General features: G+C 36.8%; 1 protein-coding gene across 2 annotated transcripts in view; it reads left to right on the plus strand.

Annotated features, from left to right (window-relative positions):
- The window catches only part of LOC131668484 (abl interactor 2), a 335854-nt gene that overhangs the window by 238859 nt on the left and 69003 nt on the right, over positions 1-27992 (plus strand). Inside the window, exon 4 of one of the 2 annotated variants that reach the window (XM_058942699.1) lies at positions 6979-7221. The exons of the other annotated variant lie outside the window; for it this stretch is intronic. Within the exon in view, the coding sequence (XP_058798682.1) occupies positions 6979-7221 (243 nt within the window). The remainder of the gene's footprint in view (positions 1-6978; positions 7222-27992) is intronic. 2 annotated transcript variants of the gene reach the window in all.

Consider the following 27992-nt stretch of genomic DNA (forward strand, 5'->3'; position numbering starts at 1 on the left):
TTATGGCTGGACCATTGGAGAATAATGAACCAGGAAAAATTTTGATTTGTAATAGATTTGTTACTACAACTGTGTACATAGAAGATGGCAGTCAAAAATTCAAAATTGTTTGTGATGCAGAAATTCAAACATATATTGTTTTAACAAAAATTATCATAGTTCCTTGTCAAAAAAATGTGCATGGCATATGATGCAATACGGATATTAAAGTTTATGTTGATAGTGCAGTTAATGTCTAACCACAAGACTTGAGAGAGAAAAATAAATATTTTGAAGGCTACACGTTTTTGCAGAAAGAAGAAGAGCTTTCAGATTTAGCTGTAGTCACTCAGGATATATTTGATTTTTTATTAAAAAGAACTCCAAAGCCATCAGACAATTGCAAACTTTCTCAAAAAGATAGATTGTTTGTAGTACTTATGAAATTGAAAATAGGACTTTCGTTTTCATTTTTAGATATTTTCTTGTCTGTACATAGAACAACAATATCAAAAATTTTTTTATCTACACTGCAGTATCCACAATATCAAATTTAGTATTTTGGCCTAGTGAAATTCAAGTTCAAAGTACAATGCCAAGTTGTTTTCATCCGGATTACAGTAATACAAGAATTATTATAGACTGCATAGAATTTAGAATTGAGTGTCCTGCAAGAGTGGACAATCGAGTTTTCTGTTTCTCACATTACAAAAAAGGATATACAGCTAAAATTCTTATTGGAATCATCCCAAGAGGATTTATATGTTTTATGTCATTAATTAATGGTGGACGTACAACTAATTCATAATTAACTGTTGAATCTGGCTTACTTGATTTATTAGAAGAAGGAGACGTGGTACTTGCTGACAAAGGTTTTCCAGAAATACTTCAAATCATTGATGATAAAGGCAAAGGTGCATTACTGATTTTGCCACCTTATCTTGAAAATAAAACAGAATTTTCTAAGCAAGAAACAGAATAAACATACAAAATAGCAAGAGTACGTATCCACGTTGAGAGAGTAATTCAGCGACTAAGAATATATAATATTTTAAATAAAATACCTGCAAGCTTATTTCACTACATGGATGATCTTTTACACGTTATATGTGTTCTTGTCAATCTGCAGCCTCCAATACATAAAGAAGAAAAAACGACTAAGTGATACGAGGTGTGTTCAAAAAGTACCCGGAATTATCGTTTTTCCAAAAAAATATTTATTTATTCGTTTACATCAATGTGGCCCCCTTCAAAGTAATCCCCCCCAGATATAATACACTTATGCCAGCGTTTTTTCCAATCTTCGAAGCACTCTTGATATTCACTTTTTGGTATGTCCTTGAGCACTCTAAGCGATTCGGCCTTTATTTCTTCAATCGAGGAAAAACGCCGTCCTTTCATGGGTCTCTTCAACTTTGGGAACAGAAAAAAGTCACACGGAGCCATATCTAGTGAATATGGAGGTTGGGGCACGACTACGGTATTGTTTTTGGCCAAAAAATTACGAACAAGCAACGACGAGTGAGCAGGTGCGTTGTCGTGATGAAAAAGACATGAATTGTTTTTCCATAAATCGGGGCGTTTTTTTCGGATTGCTTCACGCAAACGTCACATAAATTTAAGGTAATACTCCTTATCAACAGTACGACCTTGTGATAAGAACTCATGATGCACCACGGCCCTGCAGTCAAAGAAAACTGTAAGCAAAACCTTCACATTTGATCGAACTTGACGTGCTTTTTTCGCTCTTGGTGACATTGAATGCTTCCAGGTGGACGATTGTGCTTTGGTTTCGATATCATAATCGTACACTCATGTTTCATCACCAATTATGACCCTTTCAAGCAAACTTGGATCGTCGTTGACGTCGTTTAACAGCTCCTGAGTGATGTTCATGCGATTGTTTTTTTGGTCAAAGTTCAGTAGTTTTGGAATGAATTTTGCTGCCACTCGTTTCATGCCCAAAACATTTGAAAAAATGTTATGACATGAGCCAATTGATATGCCAACTTCATCAGCAACTTCTCTAATTGTGATTTGGCAATCATTCAGAACCATTCTTTCCACTTTTCTCACATTTTCATCGATTGTTGACGTGCTGGGTCGACCGGAGCGTTCGTCATCTTCAACGTCTTCGCGGCCATCTTGGAAACGCTTATACCACTCGTAAACACTTGTTTTTTTTCATAGCAGACTCACCATAGGCTTTTTGTAACATTTCACACACTTTGTTACACTTTATTTCATTTTCTACGCAAAATTTAATACGAATTCTTTGATCCATTTCTTTTAAAAAACGAAAATCGCCGAGCTCATAAAAACACGTCAAACCTTAGCAACTACCACAGACGAAGTAAACAGTGAATATAGCTGAAAATTTTATCATACTTTAGGGGCATGTATACCAACACAATAAAAAAAAATTTTGACAATCGGACTCTCCAGACCCGCGAAATTTAAAAATTCAGGGTATTTTTTGAACACACGTCGTACATAATAATGAACATATTGGAATGTAAATTTATGAATAATTTATTGATACTAATACAGTGAGTAATATATGATGATTGTAATTGTAGATATTTTACAGCACTCCATAAATTTTTTTTATTTTGTACGTATCATTTTAATCAAATGATTTCAATAAAATTTGAAAATTTTAAGCAATCAAACTTCTATTCTACCAACAATACTCGAATAGTGCACAAAATAACAGTATACTCATAAATGACTTGAAGCTTATGTATTATTGACTATAGTCTTAATTTTTGTATTCGACATTACTAATGTTGACTACATTAAGTCCAATAAAAGTACGGTGTTGAGTTTGTTTGTCATCAATACTAGCCGAATACAATTTCTTTGGTTCAATAATCATTTTGAAATGAAGCTTTGGTAAATAATGCTTAAAATAAAAATTTTCACTCTTTGATATCACTTTTTTTTAAAATGAATCATTTCTACGTACAGTCACTTAATAACATCCATCTTTGATTGGAGGATACATGAACAGATCACATTCTTCAGTACCAGTTACATACATTTGCACTTGGTATTGTGTATAATAAACTGAGCTTTCTTTTAAACTAACAGTACCATTACCATCTATCTGTAAGTAACTTACATTAACCTCTTTTGTTTCACTATTCACAACAGGTTTCTTGGTACATTTATAAGGACACTTAATTTCAACGAGCTTAGCAATAAAATCATCTGCTATCACAGCTCCGTCAGGACATGCACATAACCATGGCTGATCTTGGGCAACAATTAGACCAAACTCTTGCACCTGGACATTACATAAAAGCTCATACAATTTACGAGCCCTAGTTTCATTTCTATTTCCGTAATTGATAGCCGGAGTGCTTACTTTCTTAGGGTACAGCATGTCTTCTACAATAGAATCGATAATCCGCACTTTTCTTGACTTAATGGTATGAACATTTGTACTTGCAGATATTCGCAATCTTCTAGCTGAATACCATACATCAGATTTTGATTGATATAGTGTATTAAAACATAATTCTATTATTTTATTTTGTGACTGAAGTACAACGTACTTTTCATAGAAGTCTTTCATCTCGTCTTGTATACTAATAACTTCCTTATAAATATTGTGGACTTCTCGAAGTTGCAACATTATTTGTACATACTCTGAGTATTTTTGTTTTTTCTCTTCTTCTTCTTTTTTACGTTGCAAGGCAATGTTTTTAGAATTTTATTTGTGGCTTTCTTCATCTACAAGTAAAATTTGTTTCAACGTTGATGGACCTTTTAGTTCTGAAACATCCACAGGCAGTGGTTTAATATCAGCTTTCTTTGGTATAGGTGGAAACATCATAGAAAAACTGCGTCCTTTGGAATATCTTTCCTGTACATATTGTCGAGCAGTCGGATTTTCCCATTGCTGTTCGAAACTTGTCTTGCTCAAGCTTTCAACGTTATTAATATAATAAATGAATGCTGCCACATGTTTGCACTTTCCACTTTGGTTGTAAACACAATTACATGAAACATTGCACACTATGCGTTGTGGATTTATCTACAAAATAATTATTCAGAAATATATTTTTTGACATTATTTCAGTATAAAAATAAACCTTGAACAATTACACTAAAACTAACTGTGTACGGTGTTGCGCTTACATTGACTTGCCTTATAACATTAACCTTGATTAAATAACTAATTCCATTTTTTCTATACTCGGTGACGTCTCGAAGATGACCAGCCTTTGCCAACGCTTCTCCTTTTGGCTGTGTTTGCTTTTGAAACTGAATACTATGATCTAATGTAGTAAAACCTGTTTTTATAATTATAGAAGTCATGCTTTTAAATATCTACCTGCAAAGAAACTGTTGGAATTACCTTCATTATTAAGGCTATTTTCTACTTATAAACTGTTAAATAAATTTGTATTAGTACATAAAAACATGGTTAACTATTAACTAATTTATTAAAAGTGCCGGTGCACTTGCATTCGCGACGTAAACATAGATACATAACCTTATATCTATGATTTACGTTAATCTAATCATATTTTGTGGAAGAGATATTCACGATTTTTTATTTTTTTTTATTTGAGAATTTGGTTGCACAACCCTATTACATTATTGTCAACTATGTATAAAAGCTCTTTTTTAATTAGATAATTTTATAATATAATTTACGTACTAATCGTATGTTATTGTTACGCCAATAGTTTTTCTGTTTGAGCCACTAGAAGGCACCAGGAGCTTTTCTCGGTCCCTATAAAACTGTGTAAGTTATTTTAGCTGACGCGGCCGCCATCTTGAAAATTAATTTCCTTAGCTAATTTTGCTAATATGCATCCAATTTATTGTCACAAGACTCAGAAAAGTCATTTTTTCCGCTAAAACTTTGATTATACTTCAAAAGTACATATTACTGTGATTTTGCAATAATTTCAGGCATTCGGGCGCCATTTTGAATTGGTTAACAATAAAAATCCAAGTTTGTCAAAGCCGAGAACATAGTAAAAATTCATTAAACAAAATTCATTAAAAAAAAAATCGAAAATCTCCATTTTTTTGTTTATTGTTAAAAAATAAACAATTTGTGCTCATTTATTGATAAATCTGACGATGCTATTTGAAAGATGAGACCTTTATACACCCAATATTTTTTCCACACGGGTTGTAATTGAAAGGCCCGAGCTTGAAGTTGACGTTAAAATTTTGGCCTTTTGCACGTTAAAGGGTTAATTGAAATAGGCAAGTTTGAGTTTTCAATGGTACTTATAAACTACATTTAAAATGATTTGAGGTGTTGTAACGGGGTAGCTATCCGTTTATTTAATTTATGCGCGCGATCGTATCGAAGAGCGCGCGATCGTATCGAAGAGCGCGCGAGATTATCTACACGTTTAAATTCGACAATCGGGGAGCAGGAGGGAATGGGTGTCAGTCAACCAACCATCTACTATTGAGAAATAACAATATTAGAATTACGTTCAATATTACAAGCGAGATCGTTTATTGCCTCTTAATGCTACACTGTATTCGGCCCGCGTATTTATGTTTACAAGACGCGCGCGCGCAACAATAACATGCAGTGTCGGATCGCTCGCCACTCTTTGTTCGCCGAGTTATTACATGCACGCTTCTTACGGAGCACGAAAGATTAGTTATTAGCAATTATTTAGCAACCGCGAAATCAAGCTGGCCAGCTTACCTTATTAACGCTCGCACGAGTAACAAGTGAGGTGATGGAGACTCGTACGGCACACGCTAGTCTTTCGGCAATGTTTATCTGCGGGCGATGGTATCCCACGTTTACGGTTTCGCCCTCGATGGCGAAACTCTCCGCTCACGCACACTTGCACGCACACTTTCAAAACGGGAGAAGGCACCGCTGCTGTACTTCCAGGTCGGCTCGTATCGGCACTCAGGATAACTCGGAAAACACCAATTATAATTTCTGCGCTGCTCTGCGATCGGGTATTAATCCTCGACTGGTTCGTTTTCAAACGCGCGCGTTCCGTCTCGTCTCGTACCGAATTCCCTCAGTATATTTCGCCCCAACCGGCTGGTGCTGCCCTCGCCGGCAGCCGCATGGTTGGACTGTTAGCGCTAATAAGACGTTCACCGTCACAGTGTGTAAAAATAGATTATTGATTCATATATAATCTGTAAATTCCATTTAATAATGCAATCGACTCAAACAACACTTATAATCATAAAAATTTAATAAATTCATTTAACATTTAATAAATTCTTTGGCATCAAATCATGAATCCCAATTGCTGAGTTATCCAATAATGTACAACATGCATGAAACAAGAATTATGAACATTCAAAGTCACGAATAATATGAACTCATTACACTCCGATAAGTTAACATTAAACCCAAACCTCAAGAACCCTAGATTCTTTACACCCATGAAAGGCTAACCCCCAAGTTTACATTCCAAGAATCCTATACTTTTTTTTCTATTTCAAAGAGCGATATCTCCGCTTTAAAAATTTTAATTGAAAAAATTAGGTAGTGTTTTTTAAAGTAGACAACTTGCTCTTTCGAATGCTTTTCCCAGTTTTTGACTAAAATGGAAATTAACGATAGAAGAGTTAAAAACAGCAAAAAACCGTCTTTCTTGCACTTTTATGTTACTCTGAAATTGGGGGTGATGGATCAATTCTGAGGCTAGATCTGGATTCAGTTCATAAAATTCCTTCAGGTATACTAGGTCTGGTCTCTGGATTTCGACTTTCATCAAATTTTGTCGGCCTGTGTTATTTTTCAAATTAATGTTTGCATGACATAAATATAAATTTGTGCTTGTAGCTTGCAGCTATTATCAATCGTAACAGCACAGATGGTGACACATGCTCATGAATATATTTTACAAAGAGAATATATTTTTTTCAATAGTGAGGCAGTTTATCTGCTAATGACTCTTTAAAACTAAAAATTGAATTATTTATAAGAATATATTATTGAAAATTATTGAATAAAATAAAATTCTTAATTCATGGTTATAGCTCCGCCATCTCCGTTACCTGCAACCAGCGATTCTACGGATTGTGGAGGACACTATCCAGTCAGAATATCTAATCAGTCCAGTGGTGGAACGCACAGTCCTCCACTCCCTCCACCTCCACCACCAGAACAAGAGGAATTTTCTCAATTTGGCAGATTGATGTCATGTACGGCAGCAATCAAACCGATAGTTCCTGAAGAAGAAGACTTACCAGGATGGGTCCCAAAAAATTACATAGAAAAAGGTATACAAACACACACATGCACGCATGCACATGCACACACATATGTATGTATGTATATATGTATGTATTACAACGCGGGATTCTATTTTATTACATACAAAAGTGGCAAAATTAAATTTTTAGGTGACAGGCATTGATTACACAGGTCAACATAAAATTTCTCTAAAAATACCAGTAATGTATCCTGAATTATTTCGATACGTTGCACACAAACCCAACCTCGAAATTGCTCTATCACGTCATACTTTCGAAATATCCTAATCTAAAAGTGTAAAAGACATGTTTTTTGGTTATATTGGAGTTTTTATTACATCATGAGAAAATTTCTTTTTGAAAATGACTCATACCATCTAAAAGTACAACTCTTCTATTTCACTCAAAATCCATTTTTCAGATTGAGAATATCTGTTTTTTTATAGAGATATTGTCAGTAAGTATTTTAGTGATATCTGAACATCGCCTACATCATTGTTTTATCTAAGTCTATGCATCAGAGCTTGTAGATGACATTGTAAGGATATATAAGAGTTTTTTGAGTCGCTGGTCATGAATCCGAGGTCGTTTGACCTTTATCACGTCAACTTAAGGTCAGATCATCATCATCATAAGATGGGTGGCGCATTTGCTTACAGCTCATAATGAGCGAGCTCGTATGGTTGCATCTGAGTGATGTTTGAGCATGTTTCAACTTAATCCAAAGAAGAATCTGCCAATATGCTCTTGTTTCATTATCCTTGATCCTTCTTTCCATTTCCTGGATGTCTTGGTGAAATCTTTCTCCTTACCCTTCGCTCAAATCTCCCAGATTTTCAGGGAAAGAATCTCAATGAGACTTAAAAAAATGTACCTTCAAGCTCATGTTGCACCCTAATAGTTTGGAACTAGTAAGCATATTCTTAACTAGTGTTTGATAGTTTTCTACTTTGTTAAATCTTTAAAATTGATTAATGCCGTACGTTTTTTTATCATTATTGTAGGTTCAAAATTCTTCGATGTTATCAATTTTATTATGTCAGGGCCTGCGAAAATTCCTTCCTTTATCTTTCCATCAAATAAACCTGGGAATTTATCTAGTACATACTTAAAACATTTCCCACTTTGATCGAATGCTTTGACGAATTGCTTTATCAATCTTAATTTAATGGGCAGAGGATGGGTATTGGATTACAAAACGGATTCTTTAAAACATTGAGTGATCCTGGATCAATAGGCTCACGTAATGGCCAATCAAACTTTTATCAGTGATCTGTAGTAGCTCTAATAAATCACAAAAAAATATAATAGGAAAATTTAGCGTACCCTAATTGTTATCTAAAAAGGATGACCTTTAAATCACCGCATACAAGCCATTTACGAGGTCTGTTCAAAAAGTATCGCGAATTTTGAATTTCCACGGGCTACGTAAATTTGATTTTTGATTTTTTTATAGCGTTATGTTAGTACTCATGTCCCTTACTTATGCTGACAAGGTCGGCCATTTTGAATGTTTAGTTAATTATTGACAGCTGTTTTGCTTGGATGTGTTTTTGCTCGTCTTCGAATTTTGCCTATTCTGAAAAATGGATCAAAGAATCTGTATCAAATTTTGTGTGAAAAACAAAATAAAGTGCATTCCGAATGTTGACTGTGGCATATGGTGAAGCTACCTTGGACTAAAGCAACGTTTATCGCTGGTACAAAATGTTCTCAGAGGGCCGAGAAGATGTGAACGACAAACAACGTGCCGGACGCCCGAGCATCTCAACAACAGATGAAAACATTGATAAAGTGAAGAAAATAGTATTGGCCAATCGTCGAATCACCGTTAGAGAAGTTTCTGAGGATCTAAACATGTCGATTGGCTCATGCCACTCAATTTTAACCAATGATTTGGGCATGAGTCTGGTCGCCGCGAAATTCGTGCCAAAACTGCTCAATTTCGACCAAAAACAGCATCGCGTTAACATTGCTCAGGAGATGTTGGACTCGGTCCGTGACGACCCAAATGTGCTCTAGAGGATCATAACTAGCGATGAATCATGGTTTATATTTATGATGTGGAAACCAAAGCTCAATCATCCCAATGGAAGCTGCCACATGAGCTAGGACCGAAAAAAGCGCGCCAAGTTAGGTCGAACGTGAAGGTTTTGCTCACAGTTTTTTTCGATTACAGGGGTATGGTGTATCATGAGGTCTTGCCACAGGGTATAACGGTTAATAAGGAATATTACCTACAAGTTATGCGTAATTTGCGCGAAGCAATCCGCCAGAAACATCCTATTTGTGGAAGAACAAAACGTGGTTTTTGCACCATGATAACGCCCCTGTTCACACATCATTACTTGTGCACAAATATTTGGCCAAAAACAACATAGTAATAGTGCCGCAGCCACCGTATTCCCTAGACCTGGCCCCCTGTGACTTTCCCTTTTTCAAAACTGAAAAGGCCCATGAAAGGACGACGCTATGCCACGACTGAGGAGATAAAGATCGTATCGAAGGAGGAGCTGAAGGTCACAAAAAATGATTTTTTTCGACACTCCGTACGGAAAGTGCATTTTTTCCCGCACGCTCGACAAAAAACGTGTGTTGAAAATCGCACTTTCCACACGTCGTATCAAAAAATATGGTACGGCATATTTTCGGGAAAGAGTTTCTTGTTTCGTAATGTACTATTTTAAGCGCTTCGAGGATTGAAAGAAACGTTAACACAAGTGCATTATATCCCAGGGGGATTACTTTGAAGGAGATAAAATAGATATTCATGAATAAATAAAAAATTTTTGAAAACATACAAAATTCGCGAAACTTTTTTAACAGACCTCGTATGTTGGTCAAATTTGATTTTTTCTAACACTACTTGCATATTCTTATAAGACTCTTTTAAATACGCTGAATGAGCAACAAGAATTGGAACTTATTTGTTGCGATTGTTAAAAACAACTGCTTTTAAACTTCTTTTGGAAGTATCCACAAAGAGACGCAATTTAGAAGAGTTCTAGATTAAGCCTAATTTCATCATCAAGCCATTCACGTTATGACAGTAAGTCAAGTGATCTTCCTCTTTAAAAAGTTCAATATATTTTTGCTCTCTGTTTCTCTACTAAGAAAAAGTCGTTCCTAAAGACAGTAGATTCATCTCTTTCAATGTGGAACCTAGAAGTAGATCTATTCTTGGGCAGATCTAACTCTTTGACCGAATTCTTCAGAAGAGCTTGCGTGAACAATTAAGGAGATTCATTTGTATCGAAATATACACTTTCATCTGCTTGTTCACCTTCTTTCTTGATGTTTCTTATTTGCTCTAAGTTCTTAGAAGATCCAGGCGAAAATGCTTTTTTCTCGAGGGGCAGTCCTCTTCAAAGTCAGAAGATTCCTGTAAAATTGACTTTATAACGGAAAAGATATTGAAATAAGATATAAAAGATTTATTTTTAGTATTAAAACCTGTCAGATCAATCAAACAGAAAGAACATTCATCATGACCACGTAGTTCACGCCGAATAGTGGGGGAACAGAAAGGAAATTTTTGTGAGTTAGATCCATCTTTATTCCACCGTGTTAATATTAAACGACAAAAATGACAAATTTTCTTCGACCTCCGTAATGGAATAACAGAAATAATTCTTGTATACACCTTTCATAGAAATCTGTTGTATTTCTACTTTGCTTCGAGATAGTATGTGTATATAACCTTCAAATATAACAGAACTTGTCTGGATCATTCTTTTAACGTCGATTTGATTTGGATAACTCGAAGACAATAAGCAGTGACAGGAATGTTTTTATGTAAAAAAATAAATATCCAGCCAAAATTGATCAGAATAAGAAAAACTAAGAATGAAAAAAAACTCCCGACTATTCTAAAAAGAACTGCCAAGAATATTTGCACTCGATTGCCAGTAGAAACGTTGAAATTAGTCTCTACTACGATGATTCGATTGACCGTTGTAGTGCTAAAATCTCCAACTACACTAAAAAAGGTGAATGAGAAAAAGCGTTTCTCATGTCATGCAAAATTAGATTTACCTGTACTGGGTTTATCGAGGGGTTATTTAGGGGTTATCAAGGTGATATCAAGGGGTTATTCAGTAATATGCGAAAGGTGTTGATCAGGGGGTGTGCAAGTGGTATTAATTAAGGGGTATTCGAGTGGATCAGGGTATTCAGAAGGTATGAGCAAATGATATACTTGAATTCTAAGATTCAATAAATATACATTTAACTCTTTTCAGACGTTTCTCGTGTTTTACATTGAATCATTTGTATAGCCTTGAATTTAACATAATAGAGGTCAACCATACTCAAATTTGTGAACAGTGATCCAAAAAACCTTAATATAAATTTGTTCATATTTTTCTTAAAGGTTTTTTAAAATTAACGTTGAACTTATCCTTAAATATGCTTTAGTTAACCTCTACATGACTTTGTAAGGTCAAGCAAATGATATATTCAAATTCATCGATCCAAAAAATATATATCTAATTTTTTTCACATTTTTTTTTATTAACAGCGATTTGAACCTTAAATGACCTTGAACTTGACGTAATAGAGGTCAAAGGACCTTGGATTCATGATTATCAAATCAAAAAACCCTTATATCCTTACACTGTCATCTGCAAAGTTTGGAGTATCAGCTAAGACAAAACAATGTCCTGTGCAATGTTAAGATACCACTAAAATATTTAACTCTAATTGACAATATCTCAATGAGAAAAAAAAACATATTCCAAATATGAAAAATAGGTTTTGAAAGGTAAGAGCTGTACTTTTAGACGGTATGAGTCAGTTATCGAAAAAGAATTTCCTGTGATGTAGTAAAAGCTCAAATATATCCAAAGAATATGCTTGTTATACTTTTAAGATATCTCAAAAAGGGAAACGCGATAGAGCAATTTCGAAGCCGGATTCGTGTTCAGCATAAAACTCTAGGAAGAAAATTTATAAACATTGAAAACAGCAGAGGTCCGAGGACGCTGTCCATGGGGACTCTGATCCGGGCCTGCACCCTTTGTAATATATTGCCAGCCTGATCGATGACTTCTTCAAATTATTACCCTCGCCACTTTTATTTTTCTCAGTTGATATTCTCAACGACCATTACAAAACGAGTAGTAAATTAATTTCCAGCCATAACATCAGAATAGCTTAAAGATATCTGCAAGCTTTCTCCAATGGATATCTCTGCATTTCCATCTTTTTACCTACGAATAGTAACATTAAAAGAAGTTGAGGAAGCTTGTCCATAATATAGTTAAAAAACCACTGGAGAGATTAATTTCTAAAGTTGAAAGCTCTCAGTTTCCGAATCAGCAGGTCATGAGGTATAGAGTCAATTGCCTTGGAAAAATTAAATAAGATCAGAATAGTGATTTTCTTCTTTTCACTTACAAATCTGACATTATCAAAAAGTCTCACCAGAGCTGTCTCTGTGGAGTGGAGCTTGCGAAATCCTGCTTGTCTGGGGTCAAGAAGATTATTGCTTTCTATATAATTTAAAAGTTGTTTATGTATAATACGTTCAAGTATTTTTGAATATTTTGAAGGGTCCGAGAGTTAAGTAATTGGTCTAGTATCAGAGGGTAAAAGTGAAACTTTTGTCTTAGAGAGAGGGCGAATAAATAGTCTTTTTCTACACGTTTAGAAAGGTGGAAGTGTAAATGGATTTATTCATGATTGCAATGAGCTGAAAAGCAAGAACTTCGGAACTGAGAGCCAGCATTCTTATTGTTAAATCATCAAGGCCCTTTTTATCAGAGGTCAAAGTCTCAGTTTTATCCTTAACCTCTTTTAATGTTACTATTCTTAGACAAAAAGATGGAAATGTAGAGATATTCATTGGAGGAAGCTTGCAGATATCGTTAAGCTTTTCTGATGTTATGGCTGGAAATTAATTTATTACTCGTTTTGTAATGGCCGTTGAGTATATCAGCTGAGAAAAATAAAAGCGTCCAGGGTAATAATATGTTTGCGATTCAAATATCATGAAGCACACGCCATTTTACTTTTGGCTGTTCAGCTTAAAGCCTGGAAGATATAAAGTTGTTTTTTGCAATGTCAAATTGATCAGGTATGGAAGCTCTTAGGGTTTATAATGGAGGAAGACAGAAGGATTTCCGGATTTCTTGGCGCGTCTAAAAACAGCATTTCGTACGCGTATGCGTGAGCGAATTTCATCTGAAACCCATGGTTTTTTCTTTGATCAGATTTTTATACCACGTTTCGGAGCAAGTCCGTCAAATGCCACAAGTACAGATGAAGTAAAGGTACGCTCTAAAATGTCTACTGAGGATAAAATAATGGTAGAGAAGGAAGGCAAGTCATGATGCTGGGAGAGCTTAAGTAGTATAGTTTTATTGAGGGCAGCCGTGTCCAGTCTCTGAAGTTATCACGAAAAAAAGGTTTTTTGCGTTTCATAAAAAGTGTAACAAAGATTTGAAGACCCTGTTAAGTCATGGGATTGGATGAAAGGTGAGAGAAATTGTGAAAAATCCTAAATAACTGTGGTACGCTTTACTACAAATAGATCAACGGTTCTGTGTGTAATAGAGCCTTTATCTGCATTTGGAATATGAGTTGGTTAAAAGCGACACCATTTTAAAGGAATTTATGAGGTCTGTCACAAAAGTATCCATCTACCTCGATTTCTCGGCACTTGATTTAATCTTGGCCATCCGGGGCGGGGAGGGGGGCATCCTTCCAAGTAGTCCCCGTTTGAATGACCAAGACACTTATATCAATATTTCCACTTATTAAAGTACTCTTGAAAGACATCGGAATCGCTTTCGGTGCATTCGTTGCATTCATTTCAGCGGACACTTTATCGTCGAATCGATGTCCTTTAAGCTGCATTTTCAATCTTGGAAACAACCAAAAGTCTCGGGAAACTATATCGGGACTGTATGAAGGCCAGTGGATCGGTGCAGCACTCTGTTTCAGTAAATACTGCTGCCCAAAGTTTGATACGTGCGCTGGAGCATTGCGATGAAGAAGCCAGTCACTGGTTTCCCAAAGTTGCGGTCATTTTCTCCTGATTGTATCACGCAATCTTTTCAAAACTTCAATGTAGTACTTTATTGGTTGTCTGGTCTGTAGGAGTATATTCGTGGTGCACAACACCCTTATAATTGAAAAAACAATCAACATTGACTTGATGTTGCTTCGACTTTGTCGGGCTTTTTTCGGCCGAGGTTCGGATGGAAGCTTCCACTGCGAAGATTGTTAAAGACTTTGTGCAACATTTCAATAGTTGCTACTTAACTTTTACCGAGATTAAAGCAAAATTTGATGCAAATTTGCTGTTCGGTTCGTTCTGCCATTTTTAGCAATAACCGAATTGCGACGAACTCTCTCGAGCTACTGACGAGGTTAGGAGTTGCTGGTCTCCAGAGGTCGCCTCAGTCTCTTCGCACGAAGATATGAACCTAGGTCAGATACTTTTGGGACAGACTTCGTATGTCGATGAGATCTCGAAGTGAACAGGCTTGTGAAAGTTGAGAGGTAATATAGGAATTAAAGTCAATAGTGATGACTAAATCCTTATATAAAAGAAGAAAAGGAGCAATACTATCGAAGAAAAATGTAGGTATATGCGCAGTAAGACGTTAATAGAGAATGGCAAATAAAAGTTTACAGTTATTATTTATTATTTCGGAGTATTATCAAAAATTATTTATGGAGTAATTAAAATCTTTACATTAAGATGAGCACGAACATAAAAACCGATGGCTTCATCCTCCTTGCCTCCACGGTCATTTCGGAAACATTTATAGTTTTCAAGAACAAGGTGAGAATCACAAATATTTTCATTTAGCTTTGTTTCAGATATCGCTGTCAGCTGATTCTAAATATCTTTTATCTTCAAGGTCGATTCCTGTTCCTACATCTTTTTCTGTGGAGTCAACTCGTTGTGTTTTTCGTAAGATCGCCTGTGGATTAAGAATAGGGTCCAGTAGTTTATTTTCCGTAAGCGTGACAAGGTCCATAGAAGCATCTTTGACTATTTTCGTGCCAGACCGGTTTGTTTTGGTCGAATTTGTATTATTTACTTTCCTTACTTCTGACTTAGGGTATTGTATTTTGTTCTTTCCTTCCCTGAAATTCTTCTGGTGTTGCCACCGACAAGTAGTATCATGGTCCTCGTAGATTGATGCATCTATCCATTCGTCACAAAGCCAGTGATGTCTCATTTCGTTACTTTGATCCCATCTTCTTTTTCATATCTCAGCATACCTAGCACCGTAGACAGGATCACATTCCCTTAAGGTCGTTGTCGCGTCAGCAGCTTTGTATTGAGCATATCCAATAGTGAAAGCTCCTTTGTTGTCTCGCACCACTTTATGATACAATAAAGGTCAAAATTGTACGAAATGTTGGAAAAAAGATATTTCCTTATAGTTTTCTTCAATCGTCCAGGGAAGTCGACAAAATAATCTGGTTTTCTCCGTAGGTCTTGTATTGTTTGTTCTCGATGTTCTTGGTTTCTCAATGCGGGTCCGGTTTATCGTATTCAGGTTCAAATTTTTTATTTTCCTTGCTTCTATTCCATGTTTAATCTTAGCAAATTTACATAGAATAATTTTTGTACTATTATTAGTGAGATTTCGCAGCAAATGAAATTCCTCTATGGGTCCAATGTTTTCTAACCGTGTTACAAGTTCTCTCAGCGACTTATGTCTTAAGTATCGTATCTTGATGCATGTTGGATCTATGATCAAATGCTCCGATACGTCACTCATGATGGTATTAAGTACTGAAACAAATGATTAATAAATTATTGGTTAATTTTCATACAGACTCCGCTGTCTGGGTTTGTAAAACCGAAGAATTCTCAGATCTTATCAACGGTATAGTAATATATATATATATATATATAATTAGTAATATATATAGTAATATATATATATATAATTATAATATATAATTAGGTTTAGTCGCGGAGAGTTTCGGTTTTTTTGAAGTTTGAATATGGAAAGTTTCGGTTTAAATTTGCTTAGTAGATTGTTCTTCGGATATCCGGGTAGGTGTTTGTTTATTTGTGGTCAGTGCAAGGCTAGGGAAAACTGATCTGTGTCGGAGGTCCGGTGATTTGTGTTCAGACGACTTTGATGCATGCACGTGAGATAATTCGTGTGTTGTGGCATTAGTCAAGACTCTCGTGCGTGCGACGCAGCATTTATAAATTATACTGATAATTATTTATTATGATCATGATATTAATGCTAAATCCTCTATAAATTAGTCCTGATTAGGATGTTGTGATTTTCTTATGATTTCGTATCATTACTGTCTTTTCCATAATATCGTTTAATGTCTTTTCTTGACTGGTCCAAGTTTTACTTTGTGGGATCCATTCTTCTAGTTTTATATCTGTTTTAGATAAATAAGTTAACATCGGAAAGAGGTTTGTCAAATTGAGGGTCAAGTTTGGTTGGTATAGGTAAACATCCGTATTATCTTTGCTCCCTTCCATAAGCAAAGTTGCATCCTTAATATATCCGATGCATCCCTGAGCAATTCTTAGTATCCCTACCCCTTGTATTTGGATTTTTTGGTCCATTCGATTCGGGTAAACGATTCGAATCGTGTCTTATCGGTAAGCTGAGAATATCCATGAACCATCCATTGATATATAATTCCAATCAGTTATTCGTTGTATTTTTAGTACTATATCGCAATGGTATAGTTCATGACTAGATGGCTGCAATAACATCCCTAATTCACAGTTTCTATTTAAATTAGTATCGAAGAGAGGTCCTCCTACTGGACATATGAAAATATAGAGTGTTCGCATACAACTTTGTGACGAATGGTCATTCATCTGTATATACAGTTTTTGATCCGAACTTAATGTCAAGTACGGGTATCTGTGCCTAATATATTCTGATTTTTCAGTTGAGCTCGGCAATTGTGGTATCAATAATGAGTGCAGACAGTATAAATAATAGTAGTTTCTGTTGACTAGAGGTAAATAGGCGACAATGTACGTCTTCTCTTCTCACTGGATTGCATTAATGCTGGGCATTTTAATGATTCCTCGATTCTGAGGTGTTCAGTTGGAATCGGGAAATCAAGGTCTGTTACAATAAATTTTATATTGTTCGCTATTTGATGCAACATGTTAGAGTCTATAAGGTCCGGATGTACTTTGCCTTTTTTTAACACATGAATAATTTCAAGTAGTCTTTCTAAGCTTTTGATGTAATGGTCCAGTTTTGCCTCTGGCATTCTTCCAAGCGATTGTACTGAAATCATGTATTCCAGTCGAACATTCTCATTTTCTAATTTCTCGAATTTTTGTCACATTTGAATGCTTAATTTGTAAATTCTGTCCCCGTGGACATCCATCATTTTATAAAGTTTATCCATTCCTATGGTGATTACGAGGTGTGTTCAAAAAGTAAGGTGACTTTTCAAATTTCACGGGCAACGTACTTTCGATTATCGATTTTTTTGTTTTGTTATGTTGGTACACTCTTCCCGAACATCTGTACCAAGTTTCAAGTGTATAGCATTTTTTGTTTGGTTGTGAGAGGCGTAAAGGTTATAAGTGTTTTGAGTGCTCGGTGATTTCTTGCTAGTGAAAAATATGGATCAAAGGATTTGCATCAAATTTTGTGTAAAAAATAAAATAAAGTGCTCCGAAACACTTGAAATGTTGACGGTGGCATACGGTGAAACTGTTCTGAGTAAAAAAAATGTTTACAAGTGGTACAAACTCTTCCAAGATGGCCGGGAAGATGCCAATGACGAGCCTCGCTCTGAACGCCCAAGCGCGTCAACAACTGATGAAAACGTTCAAGCAGTGAAGAAAAATGTTCTGGAAAATCGTCGAATCACTATCAGAGAAGTTGCTGAGGATGTTGGTATATCGCTTGGCTCGTGCCATGAAATTTTTTCTAACGTTTTGGGCATGAGACGTGTGTCAGCGAAGTTTGTTCCGAAATTGCTAAATTTTGACCAAAAGAACCGTCGCATGAGCATCACTCAAGAACTGTTGAATGACGTCAACGACGATCCAGATTTACTCAAAAGGGTCATAACTGGCGAATCATGGGTATATGGTTATGATATCGAAACCAAAGTCCAATCGTCCCAATGGAAGAGCCCAGATGAGCCAAGACCGAAAAAAGCACGCCAAGTTCGATCAAATGTCAAAGTTTTGCTCACTGTTTTCTTCGATTACCATGGCGTGGTGCATCAGAAGTTCTTACCATATGGACGTACGGTCAATAAATAGTATTATCTTGAAGTTTGCGAGAAGCAATACGAAGAAAACGCCCAGAATTGTGGAAAAACAATTCATGGCTTTTGCATCACGATAGTGCCCCTGCTCACTCATCTTTGCTTGTGAGAGATTTTTTGGCCAAAAACAACTCCACAATCATGCCTCAGCCACCATATTCACCGGATTTGGCCCCACGTGACTTTTTCTTGTTCCTAAAACTAAAGAGACCTATGAAAGGACGGAGATTTGCAACGATTGAAGAGATAAAGACTGCATCGCTGGAAGAGCTCAAGGCTATACTGAAAAGTGCTTATGAGAAGTGCTTTGAGGATTGGAAAAACCGTTGGCATAACGGTATAATACGTGTATTGTATCTGAGAGGGATTACTTTGAAGGGGACAACATAAATATTGATAAATAAATAAATATTTTTTCTTAAAAATACAAAGTCACCTTACTTTTTAAACACACCTCGTATGTATTACATGACTTATTGTTAGTCCTTCACTTGAATCGGAATAGTTTTTGTCTGGCGAAAGGTAGAAATATCGAAAAATTAGACTGGAGTAAAATTAAAATCCTTTTAGATATTGTGTTTCTAGATAGTGGAATAAAAATTTCGATTTGTACTGATGCTCTTGAATATGTTTCTTCCAAACTATGAGACGTTATATTTTATGAATTATATAAATCTCCAATAAGTTGACACCAAGGATTTTCCAAAATCTTTTATAGAATACGTCAAAATTATTATTAGAAAAATTTAAAAGAAGATATACAACGAAGAATTCAACAATGCCTTGAATTCCCATTAAGAAAACTCACTAGATAACAAACAAAATAACCGATGGTAAATACTGACACATGTGCCACAGTTTTTGAAAAAATTTTAATTGATATTGAAAATCCAATAAATAAAACCTCTGATGGAAATGAATATATTCTAACCATGCAGGATCATTTAAGCAAATTTTGTTTAGCTGTCCCATTTCTTCTACAATAGACGATGTCTATATCAAAAGATTCATTTGTATGTTCGGTGACTTTAAGCTTATTCTTACTGATCAAGGGAAGAATTTCTTAAGTTCTGTAATAAATCAAATTGCTAAAAGATTTAGGATAAAAAAAACTTAGACCGATTGCTATTAGACCTCAATCCAATGATTTATTAGAACGTTCACTTTACGTTTTAGCTGAATTCCTTAAACAGTATACAGATGCTGACAATAATTAGGATCACTGACTCGATCTTGCAATGATTAATTATAATACTTGTGTACAAGAAAGCACTAAACTTACCCCGTATAAATTAATGTTTGGCGGTCTAGCTCGTTTGCCATCAAACAATTAACTAAGAGAAGAAGATATTTTTCCCGCGTACAAGGATTATATAACAGATCATATGAGTCGATTCGTTGGGATTTAAAAGTTAGCTTACGACAACTTAATAAAATCCAAAGAAAAATTAAATAGACTATATAACAAACATATTAATTTAAAAAACTTGAAATTAGGAAATTATGTGGTTTTAAAATCTGGCCCTAAACCTGGTTAATTAGAGGATCATTACTCTGGACCGTTCAAAATAATTGCTATTTTACATAAAAACAACATAAAAATATAAATGATAAGAAATACAAAAGTCGTACATGCTGATCGTTTGAAAATCTTTTACATCAATTCATTATTTAAGGATCTTAATATTAAATAAGTTCATATTACTTAAATAGACGAACAAATAATAATATTTTCTTCTAATTACAAAACTAAACAAAACTTATTATCAATCCGATCAAAATGACAATCATTTCCACTAGTCTAATTATTTTAATATCACTCATACGTGGTCTGTCCGGAAAGTATCGGGCCTGCCTTTATATTTTCGTGCTAGCGATATTCTTTATCATCTGGTGGGTGGCATCCTTCAAAGTAATCCCCACTTGATTTAATAATACGGTTCCATCGATGTTTCCACTTTTCAAAACAGTCCTGGAACTCACTTTTAGGGATAGCCTTAAGTACACTCGTCGCATTGTTTTCAACCGTTGTTTTGTCATCGAATCGGTGTCCTTTGAGTGGTTTTTTTAGTTTTGGAAACAACCAAAAGTCACAAGGGGCTACGTCGAGACTATATAGAGGTTGTCGAAACAATGCAATGTTGTGTTTGCTCAAAAACTGCTGCACAAGATTGGATGAATGCGCTGGCGCATTATCGTGATAGAGAAGCCAGTCACCACTTTTCCAAAAGTGCGGCCGTTTTCTTCTTACTGCATCACCCAAACGTTTTAAAATTTGAACGTAGTATTCTTTATTGATTGTCTGACCTGTTGGTGCATATTCGTGATGTACAACACCTTCACAATCGAAAAAAAACAATCAACATTGACTTAACATTGCTCCGACTTTGACGTGCTTTTTTTTGGTCTTGGCGATTCAGAATGGTTCCACTGTGAAGATTGTTATTTTGTTTCAAGATCATAACCATAAACCTATGATTCATCACCTGTAATAACTTTTCTAAGCACATTATCATTATTGGCCATTTCCAGATTGTCCAGAGCGATTTCTAAGCGAATGTTCTTCTGCTCTGCTGTGAGCAATTTTGGGATGAATTTCGCACACACGCGTTTCATTCCTAAATTTTCGGTTAAAATTTCTGAAATGATAGTTTTTGGTATCGCAAGATCTTCTTCTAGTTCTCGCACAGTCATACGACGATCTTGTTCAATTACAAGTCGCACCCGCTCAATATTATCTGCGGTTTTTGTCGTTTTGCTCTTTTATTCGTGTTTTGCTCATACACTCGCTTCCGAAGGCCTTTTGCATTATTTCAATAGTTTCTGAACTCGTTTTTTCGAGTTGAAAGCAAAATTGATGCAAATTCGTTGATCTTGTTTTTCAGTTATTTTTGATAATATCAAAATCCGACGAACGCGAAAAAGGCACTGTAAACAAAGACACGCTGCGCATGAACTACACGTCCGGCAGGTGTCAGTAAGTAACCAATAGATTCGTTAGGCTTTACTGTTGACGTTTCTGTCCGGTAGAGGTCGCTCGAACACTATGACGCGAAGATATAAACGTAGGCCCGATACTTTCCGGACAGACCTCGTATATAAAAGACAAGGAATTATCGTCTACGATTCTAGAGCCAGATCGTTGAATATTACCACGGTGCCTTTACTGAATGTAGCACCGTGTGATATCCCTTCGAACACTACCAACACCACCAAATGATTTGTAAAATTACTACGAATGAATCTGTTCGAAGACGTTCACGTGGTAAAATGCAAGCTGCAATTCTCTCAAATAATTCATTATTGCGGTATGCATTCCTATTCTTCTATTGTTAAAGACGGAAGAATAAATATATGATCGAGTTAAGTGAAAAACGCTGTATAGATCTTTTTAACACCGGTACTTTGTATTTTGATGATTTACACATATTTAGAGACATAATATTTAATAAAACCACTACAAGACCTATTCTTTTGGCTGGTTCACTGACAAATGACGGAGCTTGCACTGTCTCTGACTATTTTGATGCATATGGAACTTGGTCAAATGTTGTTGTCCAAGGTTTAGTTAAAATTACAGTTCAAGACTACATTGCCTCTGTAGAATTAAATAATAATAAAGTCAGGCTTCGTTCAGGAGTCAAATGTACTTTAAACAATGAAGCTGGCCTTGATCACCGATAATCACAATATCATCTGTTCCCTAACCACTCAGGAGATCACATTTGCGCTATGCAAAAATCAAAAATGTTGGTCTTTGGATATGAAATTGTCGTAACTAAACATCCTAAATTGTTTATTTATGAGACTACTAAAGATAATGTTTTTCCTACAACGAAGAAAACTTCAAGGAGCAATTAGTACATATTCGCTTATGTCAATTCAAAATTTGTTTTGGTTGAAAAGTATATTTGAAGTCTAATTACGAGTTCATATAGAGATATAGTTTTCCAACGCTGCAAACAAGATTGAGAGATATTTAAAAACGCTTTAGCAATTGTTAATCAGTCACCCGACCAGTTTGCTTATAATCTGATGAAGAGACCTGGTTATATGGCGATTGCTACAGGCGAGGTTGTTTATATTGTGGAATTTATTCCAACTGATGTCAGGTTTTGCTCGGAGAAGGATGTTACGTTAAGTTAACCATAATAACGTAACTAAGTTTATGACACCAAAAACCCAAATCTTAAAAAATCATGGAACTCCCTATGCCTAACCTTTTATTATTTTACACTAATTGATTCAAGTTTTTACCTCGGTCAGTTGATACAGATATTTTCAAACCTTTCACCGAAATGATGTGGAAGTATTAATATATCCCGATATTAGCAACAAGACGAATCTACAACGAACAAGATTTGAAGGAATTATTAAACAGAATCATGTACCCGTTGGAACAACCCACCGTAATTAATGATATTACAAGTAAAATTCGCGGCCACCCTCTCTGTAGTGGCAGCATTAGTAAATTGCTGAACGGAAAAGTATTAGAAAAGATGGCCGCTAGTACTTTGCATGGTATGTGGGGAAAGTTTTTGACTTTCGGCACTGTAAGTGCTTGTATAATGGTTATTCCGATTATCATTTAAGGAATTAAGATGTTGGCTTATGTTTGGATCAACGGAATTGCGCTTCATCGCATATATGGATGATCGTTCCATTTGGTAGCAGCAATTTGGAACAGCTTAACATCCTTTTTATTACATTTAGCTCCAGCAACTTTTACTTCCATTAATGACCAAGATGTTGAAGCACAACAATTCCAGCCTTCTACCAGCTGTTCATCTAAAGATAATTCGTATGTTCCATTACCAACTGAAGAGCAACAACGATCAAAACCTTTGTCTATACAACCTATCAAAAATACCTTGGGAATCGTCCTCTTATTGAATTGTAAATGGATTGTAACAATTTAACTTTTCTTTTATTATTTATCATTCATTTTATATGTATATAAATTTCAAAGCTATTCGCTAGATATAACAATTACTTTTTCTCGTTATACTCCTTAAGTAACCGTTTAACTGTGGGTGTGTAACGTCGGATAACTAATAATAATATTGTATTTTATTTTGACTTATATTACGGTCAAAACACATCAAATTATACAAAATTTGAAATGTTATTGGAAAGCGAAAATATTTTGGAAAGTTTCTCTTCTCAAAGTTTACTTTGATTCCTAGAGAAGACAAGCTGACCAAATAGCCTACAATTGGAAAACATAACTATAAAAAAAGATTTAGTACTTTTATATTTATGCGTATTCATTGACTTACGGCATCCTTGCACTAATAGCATGTCCCGTCGATTTAAGATCGGAGTGAGATAAAGAAAGGTAGAGCCATAAAACCTTTTCTGTGCACTCTATCTTCGTGTTTTTCACTCTTCTGTGCCCGTTAAAATTTATAATTATACATTTTTTTACAATCAAAAATATGAATAATCCCTAATTAATAACTTAAATAAATTCGTTTAATAGATAAAATTAATAGAAACAATAAAGTTTAATAGGAATTTTTAATCTAATGTATAGTTTATTCACAAACAGCGTGCAAGGCTTCGTTTTGATTATTGTTATTCTATTTCTTTTGGATACCTTAACGATGGATTTTGGTTCGAATACAAGTCGAATTTAATTTATCAATCAAATAATCACTTTTCTTCCAATTAGTAACCTTTAATATTTTATCCATCTCAAATCCGTCGGTCTCTCGTTATAAAACGAGTTAGTTAGAATCAGTACTTAGTTTAACACTCAGAACTTAGATCATTAGGATCTTCACAGGTTTGAGCGGAATCTTAAATTATTTCCTCTGTATCTTCTGAAAAAATTAACGCTAGAAAATAAATTTTAGATTCAGGGATTAGCTAAGCACACGCCCCGTGGTTTTAATTATTTCTTAACTGACAAAAATTGTTTCCTTCCCCAGGTAAAGTGAGAAATCACAGCCCGACACATATTAATAGATACATAGAAATCACAGGACGAATATTCTCTGTTTCGCATTCAGCGAGATATAACATTTGTGTGTGTGTGTGTGTGTGTGTGTGTGTGTGTGTGTGTGTGTGTGTGTGTGTGTGTGTGTGTGTGTGTGTGTGTGTGTGTGTGTGTGTGTGTGTGTGTGTGTGTGTGTGTGTGTGTGTGTGTGTGTGTGTGTGTGTGTGTGTGTGTGTGTGTGTGTGTGTGTGTGTGTGTGTGTGTGTGTGTGTGTGTGTGTGTGTGTGTGTGTTTTAAGGGGTTGGGTAAAAATCTTTTAAAGACCAGACGGCCATTGTTGACGAAGCCGTCGAAACGACCTCGGCACCAATGTGCCGTCTTGTGTCGGAGTCTCCAATATGTGGTATACCGACTAAAAACCCTTCGTCCTACGGCCATGTTATAACGCATAGCCGCAACACGAAATTCCCCTGTCGACTTCTAGCACCCACCGGTACTCCTTTTCAGTATTACTTCGGTGGGGCCTGTTCTGATCCCGAAGGATCCCTCTTCGTTTGCTGTGATTCTCAGCCCATCAGTCTTGTAATCTCTTCAGTCTCTTCCTCGCGTTTCTCTCTCCTTTTCTTCTTTGGTCTTCATAGCTCCCCTAATAAAGGTAGCTATACGGTCCCATCTTTCTCGCGTCGTCAACATGGTCAGTATCAGGTTGTCCTTCGTTATCCGAGTCAATCCTAGTTCTACTATCAGTCTTTGTCTCTCAGGTTCGTTTGCAGCGCACTCAAATAGTGTGTGCTCTGCGTCGTCCTTCTCTACTCCGCAAAAAGCACATTTGCTGTCTAGACGAAACCCTCTCTTGGCCCGGTAGACTCCAAAGGATCCATGTCCACTCAGTGCCTGGGTGAGGTAATAGTCAACCACTCCGTGTCCTCTGAGTACCCATTCTCTTATTCTTGGAATGAGCTCGTAGGTCCATCTTCCGTCTTTTGTTGCCTCCCAATTCTGTTGCCATCTTATCAAAAGTGTTTCTCGCGCTTCTCTTCGTATACGATTCCTCTCTTCCTCAGAGAGGTCTCCATGTCGCTGCCGTTGTTCCTCTTCGCTCTTCCAGATCTCTCCTCTTTCTATGGCTAACAGTCTCACTGGAGGTGCTCCTGCCAATACATTCGCTGCGTCCCTTGAGACCGACCGCCATGCGCTGATAATGCGTAGGTTCATCTTACGCTGAACCGATCCCATATGTCTGTCTACATCCGCTGGCAAGGCCCGTGCTGCCCACGTAGAGGCGCCATACAGTTGGATGGAGTCCACCACTGTTGACAGTAATTTTCTACGTGTTGGCCATGGGCCTCCTATGTTAGGCATGATCCTCATGAGTGATGTGCAAGCCATCGATGCTTTCGTTGCTGCCTGCTTGACATGGTGTTTAAAAGACCACTTGTTATCTAGCCATACTCCTAGGTATTTTATTTCACTCTTTAAAGGAATAATTTCTCCGTTTATTATAAACTGGGGAGTGTTGAACTTTCTTCTACGCGTCACTAAGATAGCTTCACATTTCCGAACCGTTAGCTGTAACAGCCTGCTAGCTAGCCACTCAGCGATCAGCTCCAAGGCTTCATTTGCAATGACCTCCACCTGCTCTACCATTTCTGCTACCACCAACAATGCCAAGTCATCAGCAAACCCAACTAACGATGCTCCATTAGGTAGTTTCAGTCTCAGCAATCCGTCGTACATACAGATCCACAGGAAGGGTCCCTTTATTGATCCCTGCGGCACTCCCGCTGTCAGGTCGATAGTTATTCTGCCGTTTTCGGCAATTATAACTAGTGTTCTATCCTTCAGGTAACTATCCAACATCTTCAGCATATAATACGGCATCTTTTTCTCTTTTTCGAGAGATTGGTATAGTCGCTCCCAGCTAGCAGAGTTAAACGCATTCTTGACGTCCAGGGCTATTATAGCACAGTACCCCCCTCGATCTGGCAATTTGTAGAGGGCTTCTGATACCCGATCTTGTACTTTCTGTAGTGCATGGTGGGTAGACACTCCCTTCCGAAATCCGAACTGGTTTGGAGAAATCCCCTCGCTTTCTTCTCCTGCGATCCATATCTCCATTCTGTTGAGAATGAGTCTTTCGAGCAGCTTCCCCGTTGTATCTATCATTCCCAATGGTCTGTACGTTGAAGGATCCGCGGCAGAGCTTGTTTCCCCCTTCGGTATCAGTACCAGCTTTTGTCTCTTCCACCTGGTTGGGAAGATTCCTTCAGCTAGACATTTGTTAAAAACATTTAGCAGCATCTGAGGGTTCCTGAGAACTATCAATCGCAAAACCTCGTTTGGAATATCGTCTAATCCTGGGCTTTTTCCAGCATTTAATCTTTTGGCTGCGTTCGTCAGTTCCTGTAGGGTAAATGGTTCTCCCGGTGAACCACTTGCTTCTTTTGGAAAGCTCGTCCGAACTTCGCCTGCAGGGAATAATACTTTAACTATTCGACGCAGGCTCGGTTCATCGTTTGGAACGTTCGTCCCGAATGTCTTTCGTAGCTTTCTCATCACTATCTTATACGGTAATCCCCAAGGGTCACGATTTATCGTCTCTATTAAATCCTTCCAACATTTATTCTTGCTCGAGATGATTACAATTCGCAGAGTTCTTCTGGCTTGTTTATAGTCCTGCTGGTATTCTGACATATTTGACCGGTTCGCTCTTCTCGCTCGTTGATACTTGCGTCTGCATTTATTGCATTCTTTCCTCAGCTCCGCCAACTCTTCACTCCACCAGTAAGCCGGTTTCCTATGGTATTGTGCTGGTCTGTGCGGCATGGACGCGTTACATGCGTCCGTGATGTCCTGCATAAGTCTTTCTGCTGCCTCTTCCGCTGTACATCCCTCCATGCTAGCTATTATGCTAATTTTCTGCCCGAAGATTTCCTTATCTATTTTTGTTAGACTCCATCCTCCTCTCGTTTTGTACTGCTTCCGTGAACATCCTGTAATTTTGACCAATATATATCGATGATCGCTTAATGGCTCCTCTTCTAGCACCTCCCACGATGTGATGACTTTTGTCGCTATCGTCGAGGCAAAAGTGAGGTCCAAGACCGACCTGGAGCATCCTCTTTCGATGGTGTGGACCCCTGGTGTATTTATCACCGTGAGATTGAGTGTTGCCATCATTTCCTCTAACAGGTTGCCTCTATGGTCTTGGGGCCCTCCCGTCCAAGCCCTTGCTTTGGCGTTGAAGTCCCCTGCCGCTATAAGTGGGCCTTTCCATTTGCTGATTTCTTGCAATAGCGCGTTTATATCTTGCTCCACTATGACATCTGTGGCGTTTTGAGAAAAGTAGCAGCTGTATATGGCCAGCTGTCCTATCGCCACACCTACAAATCCGTTTCCAGCTGCCAGCACTCTTGTGTCTTGGTTCTCAATTTTCCATGCGTATATTGCCGCGTTTCCTCTAGCGTCCCGAAACCACATCACGTCTTGCATGTCGTAATTCTGCTCTGAGATGATGAGGATGCCTGCCTCTCTTTCTCTCGCGGTCTGTAAGGCAAGATTTTGAGCTGCCCGGGACCGGTTGAGGTTTATCTGCAGGATGTTTGTG

This window comes from Phymastichus coffea, unplaced genomic scaffold (genome assembly GCF_024137745.1).
Source record: "Phymastichus coffea isolate CEN01 unplaced genomic scaffold, Cenicafe_Pcof_1.1 PCOF00006, whole genome shotgun sequence".
Taxonomy (NCBI): domain Eukaryota; kingdom Metazoa; phylum Arthropoda; class Insecta; order Hymenoptera; family Eulophidae; genus Phymastichus; species Phymastichus coffea.